At 43.3% G+C, this 16,614-nt stretch overlaps 1 protein-coding gene across 8 annotated transcripts in view; it reads right to left on the bottom strand.

The window, feature by feature from the left end:
* jarid2b (jumonji, AT rich interactive domain 2b) overlaps nucleotides 1-16,614 on the bottom strand; it is a 107,089-nt gene that overhangs the window by 14,974 nt on the left and 75,501 nt on the right. For all 8 annotated transcript variants that reach the window (XM_042434613.1, XM_042434615.1, XM_042434609.1 and 5 more), the window contains 2 exons: nucleotides 6,534-6,752; nucleotides 2,627-2,871 (listed from right to left, as the gene is read on the bottom strand). In XM_042434613.1, coding sequence (XP_042290547.1) covers nucleotides 2,627-2,871; nucleotides 6,534-6,752 — 464 coding nt within the window. The remainder of the gene's footprint in view (nucleotides 1-2,626; nucleotides 2,872-6,533; nucleotides 6,753-16,614) is intronic.

Raw genomic sequence — 16,614 nt, 5'->3', positions numbered from 1 at the left:
ATATTTATACTTGACTTTGTCAGGATGATGAGGAGGCTCTAGCTCCACCTTAGGTACTGCTGGTGCTGCTGACGTGCACCTGTTTCAAAATGCAACAATATATCAAAGCAACAAAGACACCACATGGGGGCCATGAGAAATGTGACTGTTCAGTTTTGGCTACTCTGTTTTCTCCAATGTGTTTCTGATGCAATAGCTTCCTGACAGTGAAGAAAACAAGGAGCAAGGTGAGAGGAAAAAAAAACAACAAATAAAGAAAAATCTTGCAAACCCATTTCCTCACCATAACTGTCTCTATCTCCAGGAGAATGAAATACTGTAAACACAATTACTGTGGGTATATACTGTATTATCATGCATGACACAGCCCGACAGCGTATAACACATCCATCAAGTGTTACGCTGATACTACGACACTCAACGGGTTAAATCTTATGCTGAACTATAAATCAATTCCGATGCCAGAGTCATTTACGGTGCGACCGCCAGAACACCTCGACTGGCGAGGCATAAATCCGGCTTAAGCCTTCTTTCCCCCCTCTGCTGTCTTATTATGGTGCGATGCAATGCGGCCCTGGGCAGGTTGACTTTTAAGCAGCTAGAGAAAGGTCACCATGGCCTGGCACTAATAATACACACGATGCGAAAGCCCTTCCACAAACTTACAGGGAGAGATTTACATACAGTCGCTATTACAAAAGAAGAGAGGGAAACACATTATGTAATCTTCAGTGAGCGCTTAATTCTTATTGGTATTCTGCTTTTTTTTTTTTTTCTCTCCATGCTGTAGTAGCATGAGGGAGGTTAATTGAGGATGGATGAGGACAAAGGACAAACAACTAAACAAGAAAGTGCAGCCTTTTTCAAATGATGCCGAGTCGGCTAAATGGTTTGGCCCTACGCACCCCACCTGCGCTTGCTGCCGTGTACAGCTGCTTTGCTGACATCTCCGCTTTTGTTATTTAATTAAAATGGATGGAAACATATTGTTTTATAAAAAGGTCCCGTTACGGTGCGTGTATTTTGTTGATACAAGCTGCTATTAAATTAAGGAGAACTGAATCACGGTGAATTGAATTATGATAATGCCTTTACCCTTCGGTTTTACACACACAACCCTGAGTTCGTTTTACGACTACATAATCACTTAACCTTTTATATGGCTTAGCCTGTATTTTCACAGTTGGTCGTGTGTATAAGTGTGTATAAGTGTGTGTGTGTGTGTGTGTCCCGAACACACATGGTTAACACACATACTGTTCATGCTAATTGGAGGGAGAGTGAGGAAGGGAATAAAAAAAAAAAAAAAAAAAAGCCCTAATCCTTCCAAATGATTGGAGCCATGTTGTCAAGGGCAAGATCCGTCTGTTTGACACAGGAGCAGGGAGACATAGAAAGTGGGAGCGTGAAGAGAAAATGAGTGAAAGCGACTTAGAGAGCTGGGGATATAAAGAGAGAAAGGTGGAATGAGAGTACAGGGGGGGGGGGGGGAAACAAAATACACAGTATGAGAGGAATCAAAAGAATCATGCTGGGTGCCAACAGTGAATTGAAAGAGAGAGAGAGAGAGAGAGAGTAGAGGAAGAGCCATGGAACAAAGACTTGTGAGTAAGTGAGGCTGAAGTTTGTCTTGGCAGGCAGTCACTCTCATTGAGATTCATTGTTGGTTTTGCTGGACAATTCCAGCCACTTTAAAAAACCTGAAGCACATGCCTGAGTCTGCATCAGCAGCAGCCGATTACTACAACAACAACAACAACAACAACAACACTAGATAGAGGAATGGCGTTCACCAGAAAGGGAAAGGCAGGAGAGGTAATGGAGAAGAAGAAGACAAGAAAAGAAGGAAAAGGGAACAAGAAAGATGAAGAACGAGATGTTTCTTTTGATCAGCTAATGTGATCATAAAAACAGTAGCCTCCTAACTAAAGCAATCTCTAGCCCTTCTCCTCCTTCTCTTTCACTTGGTGAGGTTCCTTGAAACCTGCTAAGTGCCATGGAGAGGGAGGCAGGCTTTCACAGCCCCTAGCCAGCACTACTAAATATAGATGCAGTTGCGGCAGGCCAAAACACAATCATTACTCTACCAGACACAATGGATGGAGAAGAGAAGAGAGGAGAGAGGAGAGAAAAGGAGAGGAAATAAGGAGATGGGAAATGCAAAAAAACTCAAAGGGAGACAATTGAGAATGCAAGAGAGAAGGGGAAACCAGCAATAAAAACAAAGTACAGGAGGGAGACAAGTAAGGCGCAGGAGTAGTTAGGAGAAATCACTAAGAGGAAGATAAAAAGAGGATGTGGCAAATGGGTAAATGCAGAAAAGAGTCAAGAGAGAGAGGGGATTTCAAATGGGTTTAACAGCCAAACAAGCATGCTGCACCTTGAGCCTCTTCATACAGAATATTCCAGAGTATCTCCAATTGCACTACAGCTAATGCAAACCATTTACCTGCCATAGAAATTACTCTGTAGGAGAATACTTCACATTTTCCAAGCTCTCCTCTTCACCAGGGGGGAAGCTTTCATCCTCTCCCTCTGTCCTTTCCATGTGATATTTAGCATATACAGCCCTGTCATCTTTTCTAAAGTCCACTGTGTTGTAATAGCTGGGTGCTCTCGGCCATACCTGCTTGCGAAGCTCCTCGGCAGCTCTCCTCGACGGCAGCCCGTTGGCTGAGCCTCGACCGCTGGCCATGGCCTGCTGCACCCTAGCGTGCTCCCGTGCCTCTGCCCGCTCGCTGCGCTCCCTCAGGAGGGGCGGAGGTGGAGGCGGAGGAGGTGGCAGTGGCGGGGCAGGCGCGTCCCTGCCGTGAGTCCCAGCCTTGGGCCTCGGACTCTCCCTTGTCCCTGCTTTACCGTGGCTGTTGAACACTGGAGGGGGGAGAAGAGAGAAGCAGGAGTGTTTTTGATTCTAAATTAATGAGATAGCATATCAAATACATTTTCAAGCCCCACAGTGCAAGGAGATTTGAAATATACCCCAATGAATTTAGTAAAAGTGTTTTTAAAGTACATTGATGTGGAAATTTGACTAGATTTTTTTTCCCCAAGTGAGTTTTTTTTTTAACAAAACTCAATGAGGCAGCGATATTACACTATTTTTTTCACTTGTGATAATTGTTGATGATAATGACAAGCTAACTGGTTTTAGTTGTTAGCATGAATCAGGCATGTCTTCAACATGAAGATCATAAAAAGGTCTTCCTCTTAGTGTTTGGGCAGCAACAGGACAGGACATTCACTCTTGAGACTTAGGAATGTACTGAGTCATATATGTACATATTTTATAAATGTTAAATAAGTTAAACCTACTATATATTCCCGACTTGCATAAAAAAATTTAGCTATGCTATTTAGCTATGCTAAAAAAACAAGACACTGTGGAAAGTTCCTATCAGGTATCAAGGCTCAAACACCATTTACAGGACATATACTATGCTATTTCAGGCTACCGACTACCTATGCCAATGCCAATATGTGTACTCTCAATACCCCCCCTGTAGTGCAGAATGGCTTATAAACCCCTGGCACCAAACCTCAACGACCAAGTGGAAAAGCCCACGCAAACATTGGAATGACAGGCTTTTGGCTAACATATAGCCCCCAATCAGTAAAATATGCATGATTTAAGGGCCGCATGAAAACGTCTTTATGCTACATCTCAATGAACCTGTTCAAAATGGACGCGGACTACATCAACCCCCAGGGATGATGCTAAGCAAGTCGAACAGGAGCGGCGCAATTAACATACACGTTCAATAGCTCTCTCTTCAACTTTTATGGGGCAATTTAACGTTTCACAGAGCCTTAATATCAACAGGATGTATGGAAAGAATGACAGGAGGCACAAACTACGGTGCAAACACACGGAGCATTTACGGTACATGTAGAGTGAAAAGCAAGGCGCATGTTGTTAGACGATCTGTATGTACAGTTTTGAACATTAGTGCATGTTTCTGTCTGCAGAAATGTGTATGCGTGTGTTATACTGTATGTGTGTATCCACTCATAACCACAAGTGAGCGTCTGCTGGTCTCTTGGGCCCCTAGCTCAGTGAAAAATGAGGGAAATCTTGACATTTTGAGAAGTGAGCTAAGCAAGAAACGGAGCCCAATAAAAGCTGTTTAATTTAGCTATGTCAACATGGCACACGGCCGAGAGAGAGGGAGAGAGAGAGAGAAGTAGAGACGGAGCGCTGATGAATAGTCTACAATGTAGGGCCTTTCCTGTCTCTCTTTACCTCCCAGAATAAAATGTTTCTCTCTCCTTTGCTAATTCTATTTCTCCTTCTGTTTCCCCCACCGCCCTCCCCCCTCCCCTCCTCCTCCCTAAGAGCCCATATAACCCTGCTCCTGCTGGAGAGTGGCCCACACTGCATATTAAAGTGTCACGTTTGACACCAATCTTAATACCGCAAAATGCACTGAGGTGTGTGTGTGTGTGTGTGCCTGATATCCAACACACAGCATCAACACATCTCAACACTGGAGCAATGACCCAGTCTTGACTGTGCGTGCGGACACCTACGTATGTACACAATCACCCGTTTCGTTGTCCTTAACCCCCCTCATCTCTATTGTCCCCTACAAAGTATATCTGCCTATTTCCCCTTTATCTATTTATTTAGCATATCACAGTGAAGGCGCCAAGCTGCTTTGCAAACAGTGTTGGTATATGAGATAAGACAGGAGACTAAGCTGTCCTCATGCACACAACAAGCCTGGATTTGTTCAAACAGGTTTCACTATCCTACTGTTCGTGCTCCTTATATCACAGTTTATGTTTCAGGCTGTAGCTACAGATGTAAGAATGAGAGAAAAGTATCTGTGTGTGTGTTGGGGGTAGGTACAGCCGGTGAAGTATACACAAAAGGCAGTGCACAGTTCTCCCAGAGTTCAATGCGAGCAAATCTATGGACCTCTCTCTCTCCCTCTCTCTTCTCTCTTAATCCCACCAGTCTCTCTGCTGTCTCTCGCCTCCTCCACATTCCACTTGAGAGGATGACAGAGGAAAGAGCTGAGCAAAGCATTCACCTTTTGAACCTTTCTGGCGGCAATTCTACAGACTAAAAAGGGAGGGAGAGGAGAGAGAGAGTCAGGGAGGGTGGAGAGGAGGAACTCCGGCCCTTGTTTGACGGGGAAACGCCTGGCCGGAAGGATTGTATGTCTCCGAAGTCTGCCAGGGAGGGAGGGCCTTCAGGTTAAAACTGTTCTTTCTACTGCTCTGTCAAAAAGTAGATTCAATACTACACAATGGATACAACAAACACATAATGTGTTATTGTAAAGAAAAATAGTACAGAGAAGAAATATTTTGGAGTATATGTTTTATCTTATACACTGCAAAAAAAAACAAATAAAAAAAAACTCATCAAGTAATTTTTATTCATCACTGAGCCCTGAAACTTGCTTTCCTAGTGGAAAAAATTGCCTCTGCAGTGGTAATAAACAAATGATTTGTTTCCAGAATTTTTTTTATAAATCAAGTGTGTAATTCTTCTAATTAAGTGTAATTCTTCTCAGAGAAAAATGACTTCATAAGATGGAGACTTCTGCAGTGTTACGTGTTTTTTTATGCATCATTGTGTGTCAGTCCTTGCTCACAGGCTCGATTGCATCCTTACAATTTCCTAAATGGTGTGCACAAGTGTGTGTATGTGCATTCATCCGAATGTCTATGTGCCCCAAGGGTTGTACTGTACATTGCGTTGTATGCGTGTGTGTGTGCGTGTGTGTGTGTGTGTGTGTGTGTGTGTGTCGAGGGCCTAGGCCAGCTGTTGCAGTGCGTGCATAAACACCTTGTTAGGGCTTAGCAAGTTAAGTGTTAATTGGGGTGGAAAAAGCCGATGCGCTGCTCTGCTATCCCTTGTGACTTACCCCGTCTCTGCAGTGGAAAAAAAAGAGGGCAAACTTAGGAAATTGCTCTCGTGCATGTGCACACTCACTCAAAGACATGCACTAGACTCATTCTGTGCTTCTGTTTGGCCCGAGTTTTTCTCTCTCTCTCTCTCTCTCTGCTGCATCCCTCCATCTTTCACTCTCTGTGTGTGAATCTTTTTTCCGAACCGGATTTTTCCACTCCTCTCTAGTTATTCCCCCGGTGCATCATCATTCATTCGCCTCCTTCTTCTTTTCCTCTCACCTGCCTATCCATCACTATCTCTTCCTCAGTTTCCCCCTCTATTCCTCCTCCTCCTCTCTCGCTTTCATCCCCTACACACAGCACTCCTGCACCTCTTTTCTCTAACATTTCTTTCTTCCATCCCTCATTCAAGGCAAGATCTCTGTGGCCCTGTAGACCAATTGAAGACAGTCCCCTCTTTCCCTCCTGCAAAGCCACAAAACTGTGCCTATTCATGAGTGACTGCATTTCCCATCAAACCCTGAGAATTTGTTGAGAAGAAGATAACTTAACACTCTACATGGGGGGGGGAAGTGAGAGTGCAATGTGTGAAGACAGGAGAAAATGTGTTGGTAATAAAAAAAAAAAAAAAAAAAGGCCTGCTTTGTTCTGAGCTCCAGTCTCGTCCTTACCGTGCCCATTGAGTGGCTGCCTGGCGGGGAGCTTGCCCTTGCGGGGTGTCGAGTGGCAGGAGGAGGAGGCTGAGGCTTGGCTGCTGCTCGCCCCACCGTGGGAGTGAGTACCACCTCCGTTCCTCACCTCCTCCTCCTCCTCCTCCTCGTCCTCCTCTAGGTCCTCCTCCTCCTGGGAGCTTCCAAAGTAGGCCATGTTGCTGGGCAGGGCCGATGAACCTGAGTGCAGAGAGGTGGAGGAAAGGAAGAGAAAGGGACAGAGGGAGGAAGATGAATAATAAAGAGGCAGGAGGGGGGGGGGGGGGGGGGGGGGGGGGGGGGTAGGGAGGAAGGAGAGAAAGGAAAAGAAAAGGGAAAAATGACTATTTGAAATAAGAAAAAGGCACTGAAAAACACAACTGTACACAACACAAAAGTCTGTCACCAAGATGTTCCCCTATTTAAACAGAATACACCTTATTTTTGAGACCACCAGCCGTCCGCATATGGAAAAAATATTTCCTCTTTTCTTATTCTAATCTCAGACCTTACACATGAATCAACATAAATATGTAAGCGGTGAAATATTAATGTAAAAATAGAAGTTGCTCAAGGGTTTGTGAATAATGGTGATTGTGCTGCTGTTTTTCATCTGTTATTATCCCAGTTGGTGGCCTATTGATGCTTTGTAAACTGCTCTGCACATAAGCGGCTCCATTGTTACATTCACTCACACACTAAAACGCACAAACATGACATGCAAGGCGCAGTGTGAAAAAAAAAACTGATTTACAATAGGATGACTGTTCTTTTTTAACAGCGTTTGCACTTCGAATCAAGCTAAACCTCTATCGTGTTTTGAACCACTTCTTAAATCTCATGTTTAATAAGTTGCGTCTATGGAGTTATCATTTATAAACTGACCTAAAATTACTGCCTTTTGTTTCTGGTGTTTTATATTTCAATGTTTTGCAAATGCCTATGCAATATAACAGCCCGTCTTCCCACAGAGACTCCCCTATGTTGACATTTTTACTGAGACATACGGTATATACTGTACATGTGCTCAAATATCTAACTCTGTAAAAGAGTTACTTAAAAACTAGGGAGTATCTCTCTCGCGTTGGTGAGCTAATCCCAAATCTGCCTCTTTCACTTCCAAACAGGATTACTGTCAATCTCTCCCCCTAGTGGAGAAGAAAACTGACATCCTCTCTCTCTTTCCTTTTTCTGCCTCATTCAATCGTTTTCATTGTCATCTCTGAGAAATCTAGCTCAATATATGCTGGGAGGTGGTAAATGGTGTTTGGCAGTTGATGGCCTATAATGTTACCTCAGTTAGCTGAAGGTAGACACACACACACTCATTCTCATAAAAAGGTCATAAAGCCCAAAGCTATGTTATTAAACCTCATAATGTTGCCCTCGTAAATCAGTGTGCAAACAGTTGGTTCGGCCATACAGATGCAGGAATAAAAAATGAGGCTCGCGGAGTACAATATCACCCCATTGTGTGTTTCAAGAAACATAAAAATCAGTGGGTTTGTGGTTCAAGGTGTACAGTGGACTCATGCCAAGGAGCAGCTTTTGCAGGGCTGGTATGAAGAGCACTTCTGCAACCATTATTCCTCCCTACTATATATACACAATCTATTTGTTATTTCTGGCCGTGTACTGCTGAGAGATAAATGAAAGAAATGCAGCCTGTGCGTGTGTGTGTGTGTGTGTGTGTGTGTGTGTGTGTGTGTGACCTTGAAAGCATAGAAAAGGTGGGCACTTAGTAAAGTAATCCTAAATGTGTACAACTAGGCTTGGTGAACTCGTGCATGTATGCTTGTGATTGTGGATTTATAGTTAACACCAATGTGTGGTTATGCAACAGCCTCATAGATCTGATTAAATCTGGCTGTTTATGAGCAGGAAACAGTGGATTTTATGAAGTTGTGAGTCCTTTATGACTTAATCGATTGCATGGCATGAGTGACTACTGTGGTTTTTATTACTCTTTAAGGGGCCACTGTGTTTAAAAGGGCATTAATGGGCAGCAATGCATGATTATATGTCAATTAAAATATTGTTAAGCCTCTGAAAAAAAATGCCTGAATTCAACAGGCCTGCATTAAGCTTTACAGAGTGGTTAAAATTACACAGAGTGAAAGTTAGCAAAGCCAATTATTTAATTAGCATACTTGTTTTGGAGGGTGAAGAATACTTATCTTAGATTTTACACATTTGATATGTTATTAAGTGACCTAATTAAAATATAGAGATAACACAAGTGTGAGGGCACCAAAATACACAAGTACACAAGGGCTATGTGTTATACATATTAGAACAAGACAAGACAAGACTGCCTCAGTGTGTTAGAGGTCTCTAGTTGGACAGTAGCTCAAAGATAAAGAAGAATGTGCTCATTCATCAGCTCATCAATGTGAATTATTGTTTAGCAACCAGCTTTGTGTAATCAATATCTGTGCAATGTGACACATAGATACACATTGTACACATTTGCAGCATCAGTGGACAATAGAGCTCATTTGTGTATAGGAGGATACACTCTACACTTAAATGACACCCTGACAAAGCCTGGGCTTTCCAAATGACAAAGGAGAACACATGCATGACTTAACTGGTGCTGACCAGTACCACAGAGACAAGACTACTGAGGTATTCCTCGTGTAATAGCCTATACGGTGCAGAATAACACTGCTCTAATCATACTAGTTCAGTTTGGCTGCTCACTGTCAAAAAAGTATCAAAAGATTGACAATTTCCTTAATTCAAGACTCCTTAAGGCAACACTGAAGCGTGAAAGCCAAAAAAAAAAAAATCCCTACCATGAAAACAACTTCTGAAATGACAGTGATTTGATAGATACACTTCATCTTTTGAACGTAGATTCATTTTTTATTTTAAGTGCACTAACTTTTATTGCCCAGTTGGGGCTCCAGTGTTACCGCATGTCATCACATTTTTTTGAAAGCCTAGTTTAAATATCACACTCATATTAAATCTTTTCCAAACACTAAAAAAAAAACTAGATCCTGGTAATAATAAATCTTGTTTTGCCTTGGAACACACTTTTAACACCGCAGCTCTGCCAGTTTCTTATTATCTCCTCAGAGAGCTGAAAAAGGGAAAAAAATCTGTAGTGGCAGCAGATTCTCTAAACAGATAACATTGTAGTTTTACCTGCTCTTTAACTCCTGAAGGAGATCTGTAGGGCAAAAAGTAACTGCTCAACAACAGTGAAGTGTGGTTTTTACATAATCCACGCATGGTAAGGCCTGTTTCTCTGCAGGCAGAGACAGATTTTTCACACTGCACCTGGTTGAAAGAAGCTCTGATATTGTTATGTTGTGGTTTCTTGCTTTATAGCATCTGAAGAAGGATGTAGACAGTTAGAACATTTGCAGCAGCGCCACTTTGTAACAGAATACAATTTTCTGGCTTTTAACCAGTGGATCGGGCCTCAAGGTTTGGGTGAGTGCACATGCATGGGCAGCACAAACTAACAGATTAAAAAAAGCCTCACACACACTCACACGCGCACACGCACGTATGCACCTAAATACAAACACGCAGCACAGACACCTCGTTTATCTTGGCGACAGAGCAAACGCTCCTCTCTTAGACCAAACAAACAGAACGAGGCGGCGCACACACTGGCCCAATCAGCTTCTAATGACTCGCTTCATTAGTTAAATGGCTGTAATTTACTGCCCTGAACAGGGGTCAGCAGGCCAATGGCAAACAGACCACGGGGGCACCGGGGGGCAGATATGGAGGGAGGAGTGTGTGTTTGTTTGTTTGGGGGGTGTAGGGTAGCGGAGATGAAGGCGTGAAAATGTTCAAAAACAGTGGAGGAAGCGTGCGCGTGTGTGTATGTGACCTTTTACAGTACTTCTATCTTTCTGGAAAACAGGTTGAGAGGGTTGGAAAGTCCTGTTAAGACAATTGTTGATTATGGATTAAAAACTACAGAGAGGACGACAGATACGACTGACTGTGAAAGTGAGAGAAAAAAATACTGAAAAAATATTTTTTAAGCTGCAGAGAGAAGCTGAATAGTAGAAGACGAGAACCAGACGACAGACAGACACTGATGTCAAAACGGCACAGCTGTATCATCTAATATCAGATATTCATATAGAGCCCCAAAATAAGCCTGTCAAGGGGTTTGGAGAGAGGGTGAGAGGAAAGAAAAGATAGAATACACAAAGAAAGACACACAAAGCCAGACAGCCTTCTGACCACTGGCATCTTGACTACAGGAGTGGCAGCAATACTTCTGGGGCCGATACCAGAGATTTACAGCCCTCCCCCCCCCCTCCCCATCTCTGGCACAGATACCCCGAATCCATCAGCTCCTAGAAAACGCACACACGAATACACATATACACAGTGGAAAAAACACAACCCAGACCTTCTCCAAGATCTCCAACAGGGCTTGAGCCCAATCCCCCAATTACACCAGCTTTTCATCCACCTCATTCCAACCGCAGACAAATCATAATTAGGTCTGAAAGAGTCTATTAGGATTGTCATTTTTAACGGGGCTCTGGGGTAAGGGGAGGGGAGGGTGGGGGGGGGGGGCATAATTACAAACCCTCCATTCTCTGGCTACCCTTCTTTTGTCCCCTTAACTGGAACTGAAACAATGAGGACAATTTAAATAGTCAATCAGGAGGGTTTAGCTGCCATGGGGACATGTGGACGTGCAGACTTAGAACAAAGTGCCGCATGTGCACACAGGAAGTATAACTGCTGTTTTTAAGGGAAGCTCAAAGAGGGAGAAAAATGTACGTTGTCTGGCAAGGAGAGGAAAAGTTATCTGCTACAGCTGAGCTCTGCCAAAACTTCATCAGTCACTGATGGAGAAAAAGAGAGAGAGAGAGAGAGACTGAGAGAGGATTAGGGATTACTTCTCCAATTGACATTCCTTGATGTCAGCAAAACCATTAACCCCACAAACAGCGGCTCTGCTCTTGGAGGAGAATGCAGAATGGGTCGGTGTTGCACCAACAACTTCTGCGCGGCGTCGTGAGTGACAAGAAACTCTACACAAACCCTTTCCAGGCTTTAATCAAATAGCAATCACAATGAGAGAGAAAAGTACCTTATCCCTAAGGGAAATTCAGCTGTCACAGCAGCGATGCACTTGAGAGACGCACCAGTAGCTGTCGGACTCGAGATCCTATTCCCAGGAGTGGAAATGCGCCTTCAGTTAAGCGAGATTCTCAGACAATAAAAATACCATCACACAAAATCAATTCTAACATCTATCTGGCTATAAAAGATAGAGGTCTCAACACTATTTCCATGATTGGCAGTCTTTTCTTCAAAGCCAGATGTGAAAAAAAAAAATCTCTTGTGTAATCACATACTGGGAATCAGAGGTCTTTGGTTCACTAGGTCAGAGCTGGGAGGTTATGTAAGCAGAGCGGAGAAGTTGGCCTCGCTGAACTTGAGAGAGAGAGAGAGAGAGAGACAGAGAGAGAGAGGGAGGCACAACACTGGGGCTGGCAGGCATGCAAGAGGGCCCAGGGGGCAAAGAGGTAAACACAGCAGTGGTGCACATATACACTGGCATACTGGCACACAGAAACACACATACACACACACACAAAAAATAACACTCCTAGAAATGAGTCTTACATAACATGCAAAGAGTGTGTGTGTGTGTGTGACAGTTATTCATTTACTCCCTAATCTATTCTTATCTCATCTATGTCATTGTGGATACTATGCGTGTGTGTGTGTGTGTGTGTGAGTGTATTTGTGCGTCACTGAGAACAAACTTAAGTAAATAACTTTTTTTCCCCAATGCATAAAAAAATTACTGGATGACAAATATTCCTGATATTCTTTCTTGAATATTTTTAAGATGAATGCTTGCTCAAAAATGTTAAGTAAAGGTCAGAAAGCAACTAGTGTAATGCCGTACATTCTTAGATATTAAATCTTACATTCATGATGGGAACCGTTCCTGACAGACATCTCAAATTCAGGTATCTCAATTTGAAATTAAATGAGTCCATAATACTGCTTCATTCTTCTCTACTCAGTGCTGCCCCCAGCCTGCCAGCAGCACCAGTGCAGCCTCTAGGTTACCAGAGGCAGACAGGGCCAGAGGCAGACTGTCTGGCTACCACCCAAATGGCTTTCTCCATGGATATAAACAGCCCAACTACAGGCCTGGACCACACATAAACACCATTCTGAGAACACAGGCAAGGACTGAACACTCCAGCTTGTGTGCGAGGGTGTGTGTGTGTGTGCGCGCGAGGGTGTGTGTGTGTGTATATGTGATCGCAGGAGAAAAGAGATGAGAGAAGAAGTGAGGCAAATCCAGTGTATAGGCTCTAGACAGTGTGGGTGGTGAGCATACATGGTGTGCATCCTTCTATACAGTAGACAGAAATCTTGTTTTTCACTTTTCTGTCCAGTTACTCCCACGTTGCATCAGAATAATCAGGCACCCCTGCTCCCATCCTGGATGGAGGGGGGCGGGGGGGGGGGGGGGGAGCGTAAAAATAACTTTTCCTTGGATTCAGCAACAACCGCCCCACCACCAACCGATTCATTACCGTGGAAAAAAAATCCCAAAAGAATGTGATAAAGAATGTTGTCACTAAGAAAGTCAGATTTGGATGATAAGGTACACAAACACGCAGAGTGATGGAAAACTTAGTCGTGATTTCACAATACACAGTGACACAAGAGTCCTGCTTTCCCAACGTTGCTTTCTATTTTTTTTTTGTTGCTCACTTTTATCGTTTCAAATCCTTCATGTTTTAACTCCTTTTATGTCGCTGTCAGAGTGAGTGATGGATAGAAGCCTTTGGGGTGGATGCGTAATGTTTACCAGATAAGATAAGCAAACAGTGCAGCGGGTGTGTGGGGGTGTAGGGAGTGTGTGTTTACACACTATGAACGTTTGACCCGGGACGAATCCCAGAAATCACCACTGATGGGGTTTCGCTAACTGGCCTGTAATAACTTCAAAAACAGGGCCTAAACAAATCAAAATCTAATTTAAAAGAAGGGAAATGAGGGAGATAATGGATTTGAGATTTCCATAATGCAGCTAGAGATCCTGTCAGAGGCATTTTGGGAGCAGACATGAAGGAGCCTAATGTGGGTGGTGGTCAGATCACCAGACAGACGTGTATCAGAATCTTAAAGGGGATTGGGGGTTTCAGATGATATCAAAGACTCGAGTCCCTTTGAAAAGATTAACCAGGCTAACATGGATGTCCTCATAGGCTGTGTCTCGTCATATACCCTGGATGTTGTGCAGCCACGCACACACACGCGCACACACACACACACACAGACGACGAATGGAGGACACAGGGAGGAGATAAGCAGGACAGGCAACATCAGTGGTGAGCATGGATTTGCACTCATGCTTGAACACGCGCACACACACACGGACACACACAAACGCACACTGCTGCACACACACACACCTCAAGGGCTCTGCTGACATTCTCCCATGTCCCTCTCCTGGTAAGGGTCCATGCATGTGGGTCATATGAGAGGCCAAGGGGAAAAACAGTGCAGAAGAAGCCCCGTACAGGAAAATGTCATCCTCACAGCATGGACGGTAGATACACACACACACACACACACACACACACACACACACACACAGAACTAGGTCTATAAATACAGCAGTAAAGCAGGGAGCGGCGGAGTGGAAAAAGCCCAGTGGAAAACCATTCAATCGCTAGCTTAGCAGCCTAGCTCTAAAATTACCATTAGCAGTGCAGTAGAGTACAGCAGACGTTCCACGCATGCACGCTAGAAATCAGCTTGCAAAGCACCATTCCTAACCTTAATTATAAAGAGAGAGAACAGCAAAACTGAGTCAGGACCAGCCACCTATACCTCATTAGTCTGCTGCTCCACATGTAAGGGTGGGGTTAGTTTAGCACACAGAGCTCAGAATAATCTCAACTTCAAAGTATATGGGACATTATATCATTAGCCTATGTAACATCCTGGCCTATATATGCAAATCAAAGCTCCTCTCACCGAAGGCTTCGCTCACTTTTAGCAACCTCCAATTATGGCTTCTTCAATGAGCCCTGTAAGGTTAAAATGACATTCCATAATGGGAATATTCTCGTCAGAATAGCGACGTATAGCCATCACGTCCCCAACAGACTTGAATCTAAAATTTGCCTTTCCTGGTTCTTTAGCCTACTTTGTAATGTGGGCAGAGGTTAATAATGATAACAGTAAATTAATCTGAAGTCAGGAGTATTGTCTTCCAAATGAGTTCATTCTGGTTTGCGAGGACATGTTTAAGAAGAAGGTGAGTGGGATATGCAACAAAAGGATAAAATTAAGATAGCGAAGAGAAGTCACAGCCAAGGTTGAAAAGGAGAAAATTGTTCTAAACTTTGTATTATTCGTCATGCCTTGAATCTGTTAACCCCCTTTCTTTCATATTGCAGGATGATTTAAGACAGACATGAATGGAAAGTAAGGCTTTTGATTTACTGAGGTGCGTTGAGGTCAGTGTACTTCCTTAAATCTCATGTCGGTGTATATCACCAGCAGTCTACCTGCATAAGACGTTAGGAGATTATTAACACCAGACGTGGGTAAAATCATAGACCGCATATATAAAAATAGACGTAGCGAGGTGTGACATTTTGCTTTTTGCATTTCTGCTTTTGGTAGGCACCATCTTTCTTGTTTGGAGTCACGCCCTGCTACCTCGGACCAAACACTTGCTCCACTTGGTCTAACGTTAACTACTGTAGCTAAATTGTGCAGGTATTGTAATCAAGTAACATTAAACTTATTGAAATATTGTGACTATAGTCCGACTCAGTGTGCGCCCCGGAGACAGGGAGAGCAGCACGTGAGCCAACTGTCAATCAACAGCAGACATCAAAGCCTACGATAAGTCTTCAAATCTTATTAACAGAGCAATATCTTCCAAAATGACCACCAGCATGCTTTATTAGTCCGAATTTAGTGATTGACACCATAATGACTCATTGAAAAAAATTACTGACTTAGCATTTCTAGAAAGCAATTGACGCTTTTTGAATGGGAGTCATTTGGAGCCACGGATTGTTTGGAGTCAACATTTAGCAGCCATCTGTGGCGTTTCACTTTAAGGTACTTCTGTACTGGCTTCACCCTCAAGTCGTGGGAGTTGCTGCTTGGGTAAAATCTGCCATGGGAGCAACTAAGAGCAAACAATGAAAATGGGTTATCAAAACATTTTTGTTCTATTTCAAGTGCAAAAAATGTAACTCTGAATATTACCGTACAATTTCTTCATAGTTAGAAAGGCACTTTTGCTGTTGTTATTATGAACGTTACATAAAGTTAGATTTTTATGCATGCTAGAGTTTTTAAATTACAGGTGCAGGTTTTGAAGGGGATTGATGAAACTTTCTAGTCTTTAAACTTTCCAAGCAAAGAAAGTAAACAGAACTGTACATCTGTTGCAGAAGTTAAACTTCTCCTTCGTCCTGGCAGTGGACTATCCTGCTCTGTGTGCTGGCCAACAGAGCATAGATCATAACATGAGTCCTTCATTAAGTCTAGAGGAAAAGAAGACAGGACTTGTTCAGTTACTGTGTGTGACGGGGGGGTCACACAGTAGTTGAGGTATGGGAGGGTCTTACTTAATTTGAGTTAGTGGGGCACTTGCGCTGTGTGTGATAGTGTCTTAGTGTCTGCATTTAACCCAAATACTTTTCCCTGTTAAGTCACTCCCAATAAATAATTCTAGTGTGTGATACAAGAGAGCACACACACACAGAACTATGCTGCTAATTACTCTGCCTTGGCTTTTACAGTTCATTTGACATTGAAGGTGCTACATAGTGTCAATGAACCTGTGTAGTGTTTGTAGAGCAGGGTGTGTGACTGCGCAAGGACTCCATGCACGAAACAGCTGCTGCGGTAGAGGGTGATAGGCAGGGTGTTAAAGAGACAGATAGTTGTTGAAAGGTAGGAGGGGGGAGATGTGTAAGCTGATGAAATGCAGGATAATCTTAGCCTTGGGCAAGTACACTGTTATTTGTAGTATGTGTGTGTGGTTTGTGTGTGTGTATGAGTGGGTGGA

Source organism: Thunnus maccoyii, chromosome 15 (assembly GCF_910596095.1).
Source record: "Thunnus maccoyii chromosome 15, fThuMac1.1, whole genome shotgun sequence".
Lineage (NCBI taxonomy): Eukaryota > Metazoa > Chordata > Actinopteri > Scombriformes > Scombridae > Thunnus > Thunnus maccoyii.
The sequence above is the reverse complement of the archived record's forward strand: the minus strand, read 5'-3'. Positions and strand labels throughout refer to the sequence as shown.